The 12,713-nt window shown below is 43.0% G+C and overlaps 1 protein-coding gene across 2 annotated transcripts; it reads right to left on the bottom strand.

The window, feature by feature from the left end:
- Positions 1 to 583: 583 nt before the first annotated feature.
- On the bottom strand, positions 584 to 10,925 carry anxa6 (annexin A6). 2 transcript variants are annotated; one of them, XM_067247364.1, is made up of 25 exons: positions 10,806 to 10,925; positions 9,580 to 9,627; positions 8,246 to 8,330; positions 7,950 to 8,044; positions 7,716 to 7,829; positions 7,426 to 7,516; positions 7,249 to 7,325; positions 7,033 to 7,089; positions 6,798 to 6,891; positions 6,486 to 6,581; positions 6,304 to 6,362; positions 5,731 to 5,853; positions 5,548 to 5,606; positions 4,995 to 5,073; positions 4,147 to 4,228; positions 3,949 to 4,043; positions 3,558 to 3,671; positions 3,170 to 3,260; positions 2,928 to 3,007; positions 2,605 to 2,658; positions 2,428 to 2,521; positions 2,148 to 2,243; positions 1,947 to 2,005; positions 1,576 to 1,713; positions 584 to 1,019 (listed from the first exon to the last, which is right to left on the bottom strand). In XM_067247364.1, exons 2-25 carry the CDS (start codon positions 9,586 to 9,588, stop codon positions 960 to 962), a joined length of 2,001 nt encoding a protein of 666 aa, XP_067103465.1. In that variant the 5' UTR covers positions 9,589 to 9,627; positions 10,806 to 10,925; the 3' UTR covers positions 584 to 959. The 2 variants fall into 2 exon arrangements, with proteins under 2 accessions (XP_067103465.1, XP_067103466.1); XM_067247365.1 differs by having other exon boundaries at positions 1,591 to 1,713.
- Between the last annotated feature and the right edge of the window lie 1,788 nt (positions 10,926 to 12,713).

Genomic DNA, 12,713 nt, shown 5'->3' with positions numbered 1-12,713 from the left:
AGGTCTAGAACCCATACTGGAACCCATACTGTATGTAGATCTAGAACCCATACTGGAACCCTTACTGTATGCAGATCTAGAACCCATACTGGAACCCGTACTGTATGCAGGTCTAGAACCCATACTGGAACCCTTACTGTATGCAGATCTAGAACCCATACTGGAACCCGTACTGTATGCAGGTCTAGAACCCATAGTGGAACCCATACTGTATGTAGATCTAGAACCCATACTGGAACCCTTACTGTATGCAGGTCTAGAACCCATACTGGAACCCATACTGTATGTAGATCTAGAACCCATACTGGAACCCTTACTGTATGCAGATCTAGAACCCATACTGGAACCCTTACTGTATGCAGATCTAGAACCCATACTGGAACCCGTACTGTATGCAGGTCTAGAACCCATACTGGAACCCATACTGTATGTAGATCTAGAACCCAAACTATACTGTATGTTGGTCTGGAAGGAGGAAGTGAGTAAGTGAGTAAGGAGATCCAACCTCATTTTTGTTATAAAATTTAACAACATTACAAATATGAGTAAAACTTTTGGAAATATAATAAAAAGAATACTGAAGTACAGTTTTTGACACGTTCCTTTTAATTCAAATAAACAGCATTGTTGTATCTTATACAGTATTTACTAGCTGGACAAACTATGTGAAAGAACCATTTAAAATACTAAAAGGTCACTTATAGGTAAGCATTAGACATGTAGCCAAGTACTTTCTCTCGGCACATTTCAAATGAATCCACAATTTTGCTCTGTAAAAAAAAAGACAGCTGAGAGATTTGGGAGGTTGGAGGTCGTTGGTAATTTGGTTTCACAGAGAAGTGGCACAATCTCATGAAACTCAATGCACAGTTGACTGGTAGATTGTCAGGTGAGTTTGCGTGTTCGGACGGATCGGATGTTTCTAGAACATCCTTGAACCCTCCAGGAACTTGGTAACATCAGTCTTCTCCTCCACACAGCAGCAGCAGAGTTTTGCGATAGTCTCCTGACGTATCACCCTACAGAGAGACCACATCATGAGTTAACACAGAATTTGGTTCAGTCCTAAACACACACTAAATACTTTCTTAAGGGCAGGAAGACATCCTGCACATAAGAAATTATTTCAGACTTTGAGAATTTAGTTGAGATGATGCAGTACATTAGTAAAATTAGTGTCATGCACCATCTAAAAACAAACCCAGACAAAAAAGATAGTGTACTAATATTCAAGTTAGTATTAAGCTAATAGTATAAGCAGTCCAATTTTACAGTCTACATCTTTATGTTGTATCTAACTGTACAACAAAGGCCACTTTAGAGTTTAGAGAGGAAGTCAAGCGTGCGGGGGAAATTCCTAAACAGCTGTGCAGCAGCCGTAGCCCTGATCCTCCGGAAGAACTAGAGCTGCCTTCCCCACCACCCCGCCAAAAGGAGGATGTGCAACACACAACGACAAACAGACATCCTCTATGCACAAACATATGTAAGTAGAACAGACAGAAAGCGACAGGGAGACAGTACTGTACACAACAAACAAGTGAGTTAATAGACATATAAAGGTTTTTGACTTACAACCATGGTTTCTACCTGGATGAATTCATGGAGCGAGGCCTCGTGCGTGTCTTTGAACTCCTTGCGAATGTTGAACATGTCGATTTCACAGCGGGACACCATGATGCGTATCAGAGCTCTGTCGTCTGTGCCAAGGCCCTTTACAGCGCAAGAGAAAGGCTTTCTTCACATGCAGTGTTACCACTGTTACTGTAGCACTCACTACAACTTCGACAAAGTCACAGACAAGTAACAAAGCCATCATCCACAGAAACAATGTCTATATTGCAAGATTCTTATTTACAGTGCCGTAGCATCCACAACTGCTGTAGCTACAGAAGTCAGGTGCTGTAAGGTGTAAGGCTGAGGGGTCGAGTTGAAAACAACAATACCTTCATGGCTTTGTACAAGCGGTCGGCAAAGTAAGAGGGCTGGTTCTTAACACTGCGAACTGCAGAGAAGCAGAATACACAGGTATATTTGAGAGTTACACACAGTAGAACAACTTCACCAGCTCAAATGTCATTTTACATTGAGAGTATACCCACTTCCTCCCCAACCCCTCCACCCCTGGAGAGTGGGCTGGTCCTTACCTATGCCAAACATGGCGTTTTTAACATCTCCAGACATCTCCTTCTTGATGATCTGTTCAATGTCCTTGTTAGAGCATCTGACAAATTCTTGGAACACTGAGAAAGAATGAGACGTCAAACATCAAAGGTCAGGCTCAAGATGTGATCTGACATTTAAACACCATTGTAGGTATTTGGTTTAGGCTTGAATCAGTAATGCAGTATTTGTGACACAATGCTGTACATGACAGGGCCTGAATTCCTGTGGGTCCTCCACTCTCTCTCTCCTCGTGTGGCCTACCTCTCCTAAGATGGGGGAAGCTTCTGGTGCACAGAATACTCATGAACTTGATCTCCATATCATCTGAGTCTGCATTGCAAGCATCTGCGAGTTCCTGAAGACAACAACAACAATAGTAGCAAAGCTTTTTGCAAGTGTTAAACTTTTAAAATGTGTGTCACAGACCTGAACACTCACCTGGGCGTCTGCGTCAGCTCTCTCAAAGTCTGCAGGCCCCTCCTCTCTAGCTCCCTGTGTGGACCAAAGCAATACGACTTGGTGTAAGGTGATTGGTCTCTACCCAATTAAACTTACAGGTAACTAGTCACCAAAATTAATAAAAACGGGGCAACACCATGAACGATGCATTTCCGATTAATATATGTTGATTTTGTGTGCACATCATTTCTCTTCTACTAAATTTGACCTCAATCTCATAATAAAAACACATTCTTTGTATGATTGATTCTATTTATTACAATATTGATTATTATCACAGTGTATGTTTTGAAGCAGATTACCTGCAGCAGTGACACCAGGATCTGACAGAAGCGCCCTGAGGTGTCTGACTGGATGGCATGCTCCAAGCTCTTCTTGTACGCTGTAAAACATCCCATTTCTTGACATTAATAAATCAGACACCTGGTGATTGGCCCAGTTGCATATTGATGGGCCCAACAGTCAGTACACAAAGGGCCTTCCCCTGAAGGCGGTCATAGATACGTCACAGGAAGCTGAGGGCTAAGGCAAGCTAGTAGCTTACCAAGCTCATAGGCATCGTTCATGGCGTGGATCTCCTCGTTGCTCCTGGTGACCAGAATCTCGATCAGAGCGTGTTCATCTGTGCCAGCACCCTGTCAGAGCAGACTGGCTGTCAATCACACCTGGTCACTTTCTCCCATAATCCCACTTGGTGATCAGAACTATTCATCTAATTTATTCCAAACACTTTGTGAAATTCAATCTGATAATAAATTGTGCGTAATTACACGGTGTGGCATGTTTTGTGGCCACAAAATTCTCCTATGAGGTTTGATTCTGACTGGATCAGATCTATCAATCCCTCCTTCTGTGCTTTATCTGGGAACACACTAATGTACGTAATGTATCACCCAGAACATTGTCTCATCTTGTCCTCGTAACTACAGTACCTCCATGGCTTTCCTCATCATCTTGGCATCAAACTCTGCCGGGGTCAACATGAGGCTGATGATCAGCCTTTCTAAGTTCTTGGACAGTTCTGACTTCAGGTCCTTCATTAGATCCTGTGGGGGGAGGTTCAAAATGCATGTTCAGGGACAGAGGCTCTTATCTGTGGTGTTTGTGGGAATTACAGAAATATTGTCAGTGGTCTGGGACAAAACAAATTTCAGGTCACCACCCACTCACTAAAACAGTGTTATCTTATTTTTCAAAGCCCACGCATTTCTGAGGCCTAGGTCAGATATTAAACAACCGACAATAGGGGCGTCACATTTACAATGTATTCAGGGCATTTTAAAATGTGTAATGGTGGAGTAAGCCTTCTCCTCTTTATCTTACCCTGCCAAGAAGTGACTTGAAGGCCTGTCTGATCTCTTGTCTCTGCTCATTGCTTCTCTTAGCGACAATTTCAATAATGACATCTTCATCAGTGCCTGTAGGAGTTATAGCCGAACAAAAATGATCCAAACTGTTATCTTATAGAAGTTGACATTAGTGTTTTGTAAATTTCAAAGAGAAAGTACCAAATCCACATACCAAATCCCTTCATGGCCTTTCTCAGCGCTTGAGCATCACTGGCAGGATCAAAATCGGAGTCAGGATAAACTGTTGCTCTTAGCTGAACAGAGGATGAGAGCAAGTAAGACTGAATCTGAATTTCCAGCACCTAATACACACACACGCACATACACACACGCACATACACACCTACACACACGCTGTTCAAAGGCAAAGCAAAGTGGTTTTACCAACCATTGCCTTGTAGGATATTATGTCCAGAGGGTCACTTTTATAAACATGCAAAAGTCTGGAACATAACATGTCAGCTATCGTATTGAAATAATCTATTTCATAAGCAAGTTTTGCCAGTTGTTTCCCAGATAAAGCCATTGTGACAATATTCCGTTGACATTTGAAGGGGTCAGTACTCCTTCAGGGTTGTGTCATGACACGAGCGATAGCAGACCGAGGACAGACTCAAAAACAACCAAATGAGGTCATCCGAGAGAGAGAGAGAGAGAGAGAGAGAGAGAGAGAGAGAGAGAGAGAGAGAGAGACAGAGAGAGAGAGAGAGAGAGAGACTTCCTTCTGCTGGCTCAAACCCTGGGATGTTTGTGGCATTAGCCAACGTCTTGTGCCTGGACATGGGGCATTGTAATAGAAGACTGGCAGTATTTCAGCACTCTAATTTGTAAAACGGACAGCATTCTGATGGTATCTGGGGTCTGACAAAGGCTGTGCTGTGTGAGCATGATGGTGTTATCAGTATGAGGTGGGGCCACAGAGAGAGATAGATGCTAGCAGGGATAATTAAATGCATGCCATTGCCAGGTCAAACATGCGGTGATACAGCTACCCTGGAAGAGGACTCGGAGGGGCCTAACCTTGATTTTGGTCGTGGCACTCATCTCCCACATCTTGTAGGCTAGCTGAGCAGCTTCAGGGAAGAACTCTCCAGCTAAGCTGAAAGGACCAATTTGGTAACCATAAGTCAACTTCAGATATACCCCACAAATTCCCTTGCTAAGTACATTTTATCACGAGACAACACAAGAAAAGTTTCCAGGAAAACACATTTACATGTGAATACGCTTTGTCTAAGATATGTTTCCATTCATTTAGCTTGCTTGTTTAAAAAAACAATCCATGTCAGGGAGTGTTACCTCAGTTTTAGAAAGCTCCTGGCTGGCTGGACTAATACACTAATAATACACTTTCAACTTCACTTAATTTATTTAGGTACTTCCGGATGTTTTTACAGGGAAAAACAGAGTTTCATAATGAAACTTTAAATTCCTTGCTGTGATGCTTCCTCTGACAATAATTCAATGATTCTGTCAATGTAAGACGTTAGGATCTAACAGGGCTATGGAGTACTGTGGCCACCACCTGGCCATTGTTGGGTACTGCAGGACGCAATTTTAGCCCACTACTTACTCATCATCTCCTCCACAGAGATTGAGCAGAGTCCGCTTGTATTCTCCTGAAGTGTCATCCTGTTGCATTGGAAATGTTTAATAAATGTTGAAATGTAATGTTCAAATAATCAAATCAAATATGATTATTGCACATTACAACATTGAACCAGTAAGATTTAACAGTAAGTCAAAGCTTCTCCACCAGAATCATGTTGTACAGCGACTTCTCGTATCGTAGACGGAAGCATTCCCTGATGTCCAGCATGTCTATTTCGGAGCGAGAAATCATTATCCGGATCAGACTGTTGTCAGCCGTGCCGAGGCCCTGTAGATGAAGGAGAACACTGCTAAGACCCTTGTCATTTAGAAAGGATGTAGCTATTAGGTATCACATTACTGGTCCAAGTCGAATTTGTGACAATTTTCTTTGGTAGTGAGCTAGTCCAGGATGTACTGTATGTTCCAAATCGACATTGTGTACCTGGTTTGTTGTCATTACTGTTTATTCCAGAACAGACACAACATTTGTTGCAAGTTTTCTCCTCCAGCCCTGAGCCCCCATCCTCCACCTGACCATGACCCTTCAGACTCAAACTTATTTCTGTAAGCTTTCTTCCCCCAGATACATGTTCAGACTATTCCGCACTGTGACTATTAACATCCAGTCCTTCTCCAAGTCTTCTTTTGTCCCCAGACTGCTTGAACTCTGTCACTGACCAGCTACAGGCTTGGCTAAGGAGCTAGTTTCACCTTGAGCATGTCTGAACTGAATTACCTTCATTGATTTGTAGAGGCGCCTGGCAAAGAACATAGGAACACTCCGGATGCACTGCACTGTGGGGAAGCAAAACACCGACAGATGGAGAGGTGAACGGGTGACTCATCATAAACAGACAAACAAAATGGAGGTCAGACTTCAGAAGGCTACTGTGGTTTAAAGACCGAGGCTACACATACCGACAGCAAGCATGAGCGTCTCAAAGTCCCCGGAGAGCTCACTCTTAAGGCTGTCCTCTATGGACGTCTCTGTAATCTTCTGGTATTCATCAAACACTGCCAGACAAGAGTGGACAGACACATGTCTGTAACTAGCTGTGGCAACAGGTTGTTTGAGCTATCATGGAAACTGACATTCAATAATGCGTCATCATAGACATACAGATGAACCCTAACCTTAACCCAGTGGATGATGAGGGTCATGGAGGGTCAGGGTCATGGTGAGAGTGTACATGTACACTCCCATGCTAAGTGGCCCAGGCCAATTCTCACCCATGTGGAGGTGGGTCACGCTGCGGTTTCCCAGCAACATGATGAATCGGGCCTCATCCGTCCCCCATTGCTCCTCCCCCGCAGCAAACAGGTCCTGGATCAAGGCGATGAGAGGGGGATGAGGTGTGAGGTGGAGAGGGGAGGGAGAGGGGATGTCAGTAGCTGATGGAGGGGTCATTCATGGTGAGGTTGTGGAGGAGGAGTCACCCGGGTAAGTGGTGTTGAGGACCCTCACCTGTGCATCTTGCTCCACCAGGTCTGCGTCCACCACACCTGACTCATCTCTGGTCCCCTGTATGGACAGACACAACCCCAGGTTTACAACTTGGACAAGTCACCCAGTGTACATAAGCTAATATGTACAGCATTGAAAACACTGTGGTTCAAATAGACAAGCCTTTGTTTACCTCGATAGCATTGCTGGTTTCCAGTGCTTCAACATTGAACTGACCTGTAGTAAAACAACCAGCATCTTCTTAAAGTGTCCTGAAGTGTCCCCTATCACGTCCTCTTCGATGTCGCCATAAGCTGCAGATAAACAAGAACATTCTGTACGACACTCTCTTTTTCATATTTATGTATTTATGTATGGACAATAAGATTTGCCCCAAAGGATAAGGGAGTGTACCTTCCCTGTAGGCCTCCACCATGTCGTGGATCTGATCATTGTTTCTGGATGCCAGGATTTCAATCAAGCATTTTTCATCTGTCCCCGCCCCCTGTCAATCATCAGATGTGTTAAAAACGCAGTCTCAGCTGCTAAATCACAAACTTCTAACATAAAGATTCTGCAACCATGATAGATCATAAAGCGACTGAGTCACAGAAATTTGTCAAAATGAACTAAACAGAACGTTCTGCTCCATCCCTCTGTGGTTGCGTAAGATCAGAGGACGGGTTAAGTGTTTACACTCTTACTTTGATGGCATCGTGGATCTCTTTGGCGTCATGCTGAGCTGGAGTCCTCATCAAACTGACGATGAGACGCTCAAACTTGCCCGTCAGCTCATATTTCAGGTCATCGATCAGGTCCTGGAGGAGGGACATTTCATGAAATGCTGTCCTAGCGCGTGACACAATAAAACATTGACACACGTTTGATTCCTGTCGGAAGGGTGTCATGAACAGAGGTGGTGACAGTGATTGTTCTACCTGTCCAAAGTTAGACTTGTATGCTGCGATGACCTCCTGCCTCTGTGCATTGCTTCTGGAGGTGACTAAGTCCAAGATGGCCTCCTTATCGCTGCCTGTGAAGCATGGGACCAAACACAAGAAACACCATTTCTACCGCTATCAAAAAACAAGAAGCCCAAATCTTTGTACATTGGTTCCTTGTTTTGCCTTAGGATGATGAACATTCACGGAGGTATACTTGGAACAGCTAAAATGGTAGACGGAACATAACCGGCTGCCATGGGGAACTGTTCGGTCAGTGTCCTGCCACTCACCTATGCCTTTCATAGCATTGTAGAGAGTCTCAGCATCTGCGCTGGGGTCAAAGTCTGGAGCGTCAGTAATCGTACCTCGGAAACCCTGAAAGACGAGAAATATTCCTTTTAAATGATTGTACTGGGTGACTTAACTAAAAGTATTTCTCACAATACGCAAGGGAGGAGTGGGTGCAGGATAGGGAATAGGGGGAGGGGGGACCTGTCAGCAGGCAGTGCTACCTGCCCAGGGTGGGTATAGTTCCCTCCTGGGGTTCGGCCTGGAGTGGCAGAGGTCTCACTGCAAGACAGCTGACACATATCCCCCTGCCACCCTCCCCCACTCCCAGCCCCCACCAGATGGGCACATAGAGGCTCCACGTGAGGTCAGGTTACACAGATAGACCTGAGAGAGAAATCTCCCATTCAAGTCTGCAGGGGCTGAAATAAAACATACTGACCTCTACAAGGCTAATCCAAAATGGCTCCTCTAAGGCATGTCATTCAAATCAAACGTGTTCTGAAGACTACATTCAGCATGGCGCTGATTACAGATAATAACATTTTTGAACACATGTATTTGAGTGATCCAGGATCTCTATCCTAATCGGTGTCATTTAGATGCAGAATACTCTCTGTTGTCTAGCTCAAAGGTAAGGGTTTAATCAGAAGGAAACATGCCAGACAAATGTTCTCCCTGCATTTAGGCTTACATTCACCAGCTCTACGAGCAGCTGCTGGGAGAATTCTACTGCACTGAGGCACAGAGCCAATATCTGTCCAGACAAGGGCCCAAGACACATGCTCAGATCCACACCGCTGCTACAGCATTACCACGGTGACCATCACTCCTCGGGACAGCTGGGAGGTCTTACCCACCTAGCAACCAAGGTCCAAAAAAACCTGTATCCCTGGCAACAGCCTTTTGTCCAAACAGTCTTTGTGTTGCCAAATAAGGCCATACAAATATGCTTCAACACCGCATGAGCTAAGCATCAAGGCTGCTAGTGCACAAGGGTTTAGTACTGTTGAGTACCCCGAACCCCACTGTCATAAACGCTGCTTCCAAAAAGCCCTTGTCTGTCAGTGACCCATCCAGGTACACCATAAAGCATTGAAATTCTACACTAGTGTCAATGCACAATGAACCTTTGCCTAGAGGAAAGACTGCCAACAATACCTGGCTCCCAGCTCTGCACGCCTCATTATCGCTAAACTGATATTGAATATCCCAAAAGCTACAGGCTCTGAGACATGATCGATGATGATACTGTTCTTCCTCTGTGGTGCCTCAGCTGGAGTCTTGATGAGCACATGACAGGATTCAACCAGAGGATAGGAAGAGACACACTTACCCCTCCCATAGCTGCTCTTCTGTCTCAAGGATAAACAGGAAATGAAACCTAAACAGGGGAGTACGATGAGGTGAGAATGCTAGATGATACAACAAAACACGTTTTGACAGCTAACTCAGAGGGCATCCATTCCTAAACTAGCTGTTGATGAGTAGGCAAAAGAGCATGCTGTAGTCAGCGTAGATCCATTGCACACAATAGCGCACACATTCAGCAAAAAATCCAAACATCTTTGGATGGACAGTGCAATACATTTAGTCACTGGAAGCCACCTGTCCTGCCTTCGATTTTCTTGCTTGTAGACAGAACATGCTGAGCAAGGGCTGTCCATGTATGGCATAGTCATCTAAATGCTGTTTGCATCGAGAGTAACAAGATTATACAGGGACAGACAGAAGGGGCCCATGGAGGCCATTTTAAATGAAATCACTTGACCCAATGTTCACCCAGGGAGAGCTGGCGTTAGCCTACTTTAAGCAACACTTTTCTGTGAGCATGTTTTGGCAGCTAGCTTCTGTCTGCACCAATGTTTCTACTGAGAAAGGTTAACCTAATAAAATAATAAAGTTGTACAAATGTAGCCCTTCTCTGGATTCTGTGAAGATGTAAAACTCCACAACTGTGTACTCAGTATGTGTGTTCCAATATACAGATGGGAAAATAATGATACCATAACTATTTAAGACCCACATAAAAGAAATGAGACTTACATTGTATTACATTTTGGGTTTAAAACATAAAATTTGATCTGACACTAGGAAAGAATGGACAGTTGAATACATAATACATCTCAAAACTGCAACTTGCATTTATAATACAAATGCAAGTTGCAGTTTTGAGATGTAGACGTGTACAGAAAGATAGAGTGTGCTATAGCTATTCGGTAGGCTTTGCATGCAGTTTACTTTACTGACTTGAAGCAAGACCACACCCATGTCTTTCTGTCCACAAAATTCTTTCATCTTTAGCTTAGGACTTAAGTGTAAACTGTCATCTCACATTCAAGATGGGGTGTATTTTAAATGTTATATTGCTCATCTTTATCAGTTATTTTCACTCAGACCTACAATCTTACATGTACTTGGAGACTGCTGTCTTATTATTTTAATCCCATGTAATTCTGATAAAGCCTTTTAAAACCGTAACTTTAAATATCGAAGTAGCTACGTAAACCTGCTTCCAGCTTTAACTAATTTAGTCAACACACAGCAAGAGAGTTATCTTACCTTTTAAGAATGAATGTCTGTGCAAGTGTCCAGCCGCAGTCCTGCTGTCCTCAGCTATCTCGGGTGCGTCTCGCCCGGCTGAAACTCCAGCTGTCCCGTTCCCTGTCCTCGGGTCTGACGTAATACTGTAACTGCGGCTATCTCCGGCGGCGTGTCAAAAGCTTGTGCTCAACCGGGAAGACACGACGAAGTGTTACGGTAAATTAACGTAGTTACCGAAATAAGTCTCCTTTCTTGAGTTTATAAAAAAAAAACTCGAATGGCATTTGTTTTCACTTACATGGATTAAGAGGCACGACAGTTTTATTCTGTTTGAGTATTTCTTTGCAGCAGTCTTTTTGCCTATTTGGATAAATTCCAGGATATGCTGCAAAAGCATGCGCAAGAGCATCATTCTTTTTCATCAGTAGGCCTACCTTAGTTATGAGTTCTCTCAATACAATAAAATAATTTACCAAACGTGTTTTTCCACAGACATTAAGCTTAGGCACAAACTGATAGAAAATAAATCATGTTATGACTATATTATAAAAATATTATATTATATTATATTATTATATTATTAAAAAAAATGTACCGTGGCAGACACTGTATATTATGTCCCATTCCTCGCAAAGATAACACACCTCTTTCCATTTTTATTCACAGTTTTATTTTATAAAACAGCAAACTAAACTACTAAACCCAATCAATTTAGATATGTCCTGGAATGTAAAATACTCCTGCTTTTACAGGAATGACTAGAAGGTGAGAGTTTTTACTTCATGAGAAATCAGAATCAGAATCAGAATGGGTTTTATTCGCCATGAAATTAAACATATAAGAATCTTAAATAAGTTGTGTACAAGTCTAACTAATACTAAAGGTACAAAGTCTAACTAATACTAAGGGACTAAAATATTACATTTTAGAATAAAATAGAATATAAAATAGCTATAACATACAAATATAACCAGGGCAACATGGCAAGGTGTCTTGTGCAGACAAAGTGTTAAAGTCAAATGACTCTATACCAGTGAGGATCGTGCTGGCATCGGCATGAGAGATTGTGACTGCTCTATTTCTGTCCTTCCAGTATGAGGTTGAGGTATGCAGAGCCAGAGAGGGAGGGGAGAGAGGGGGAGAGAGTTTAGGAGGAGGATGCCAAAGGGAAGTGGGCGAAACATAACTGTAGTTTACCCCCTCATGACTGAAGATGGACTGTAGCTGTCCATCTGTCAAACATGTAATCCTGCCTTCCCAGCAGAAGCGCTTCACCCACTACCTGTTACCCCCCGCCCCCCCCCCCCCCCCTTCTCCCTGAAAACACACACATCTCCTACTGCATCACTGCTCAGGGTCCATCCTGTGTTCTTTGGCTCATTCAGCGTGGTGTTCCGGACTGGGCCAAACAAGGTTAAGACAGAATCAACGCAGCTTTTTTTCTCAGATGTTCCCTGACAACTTAGAGTACCATTTTATTAATCAGATTTCAAAACAAGAAGTATCAAGTCAAATGGCTATTGATCTAATGATATTCTCACACCAGAGTGAGGTGAGGAAACTTGCCATTACACTACTGAGGTTACATGTAGTGCCACCTACTGCTGGAAGAATATATTACACTTCATAATTTATAAGCTAAATAGAAGGATATTTTAGTGTCTGTTCATTTCTAGAGACAAATATCAGGATGAAAAAATAAAACAAGATGTTTGCAACTGATAACAATTTAGCAATGGCAATAAATGGATATAGCAGACTTTTCTCATGACTAACGGAGACTAAAAGTAACTTTTTAAAAGTGAAAAACATTTCAAACCTTTTAAAAGTGAAAAAAAGGAGAGGACAAAACATTTGGGACATTCAGCTTGAGATTTGCTGTTTACAGCTCTCACCCTGTGCCCCGTGTGCAATAATGAGCGCATT

The sequence above is a fragment of the Osmerus mordax genome, chromosome 12, assembly GCF_038355195.1.
Source record: "Osmerus mordax isolate fOsmMor3 chromosome 12, fOsmMor3.pri, whole genome shotgun sequence".
NCBI classification, from domain to species: domain Eukaryota; kingdom Metazoa; phylum Chordata; class Actinopteri; order Osmeriformes; family Osmeridae; genus Osmerus; species Osmerus mordax.
This window is presented reverse-complemented; position numbering and strand designations above follow the sequence as displayed.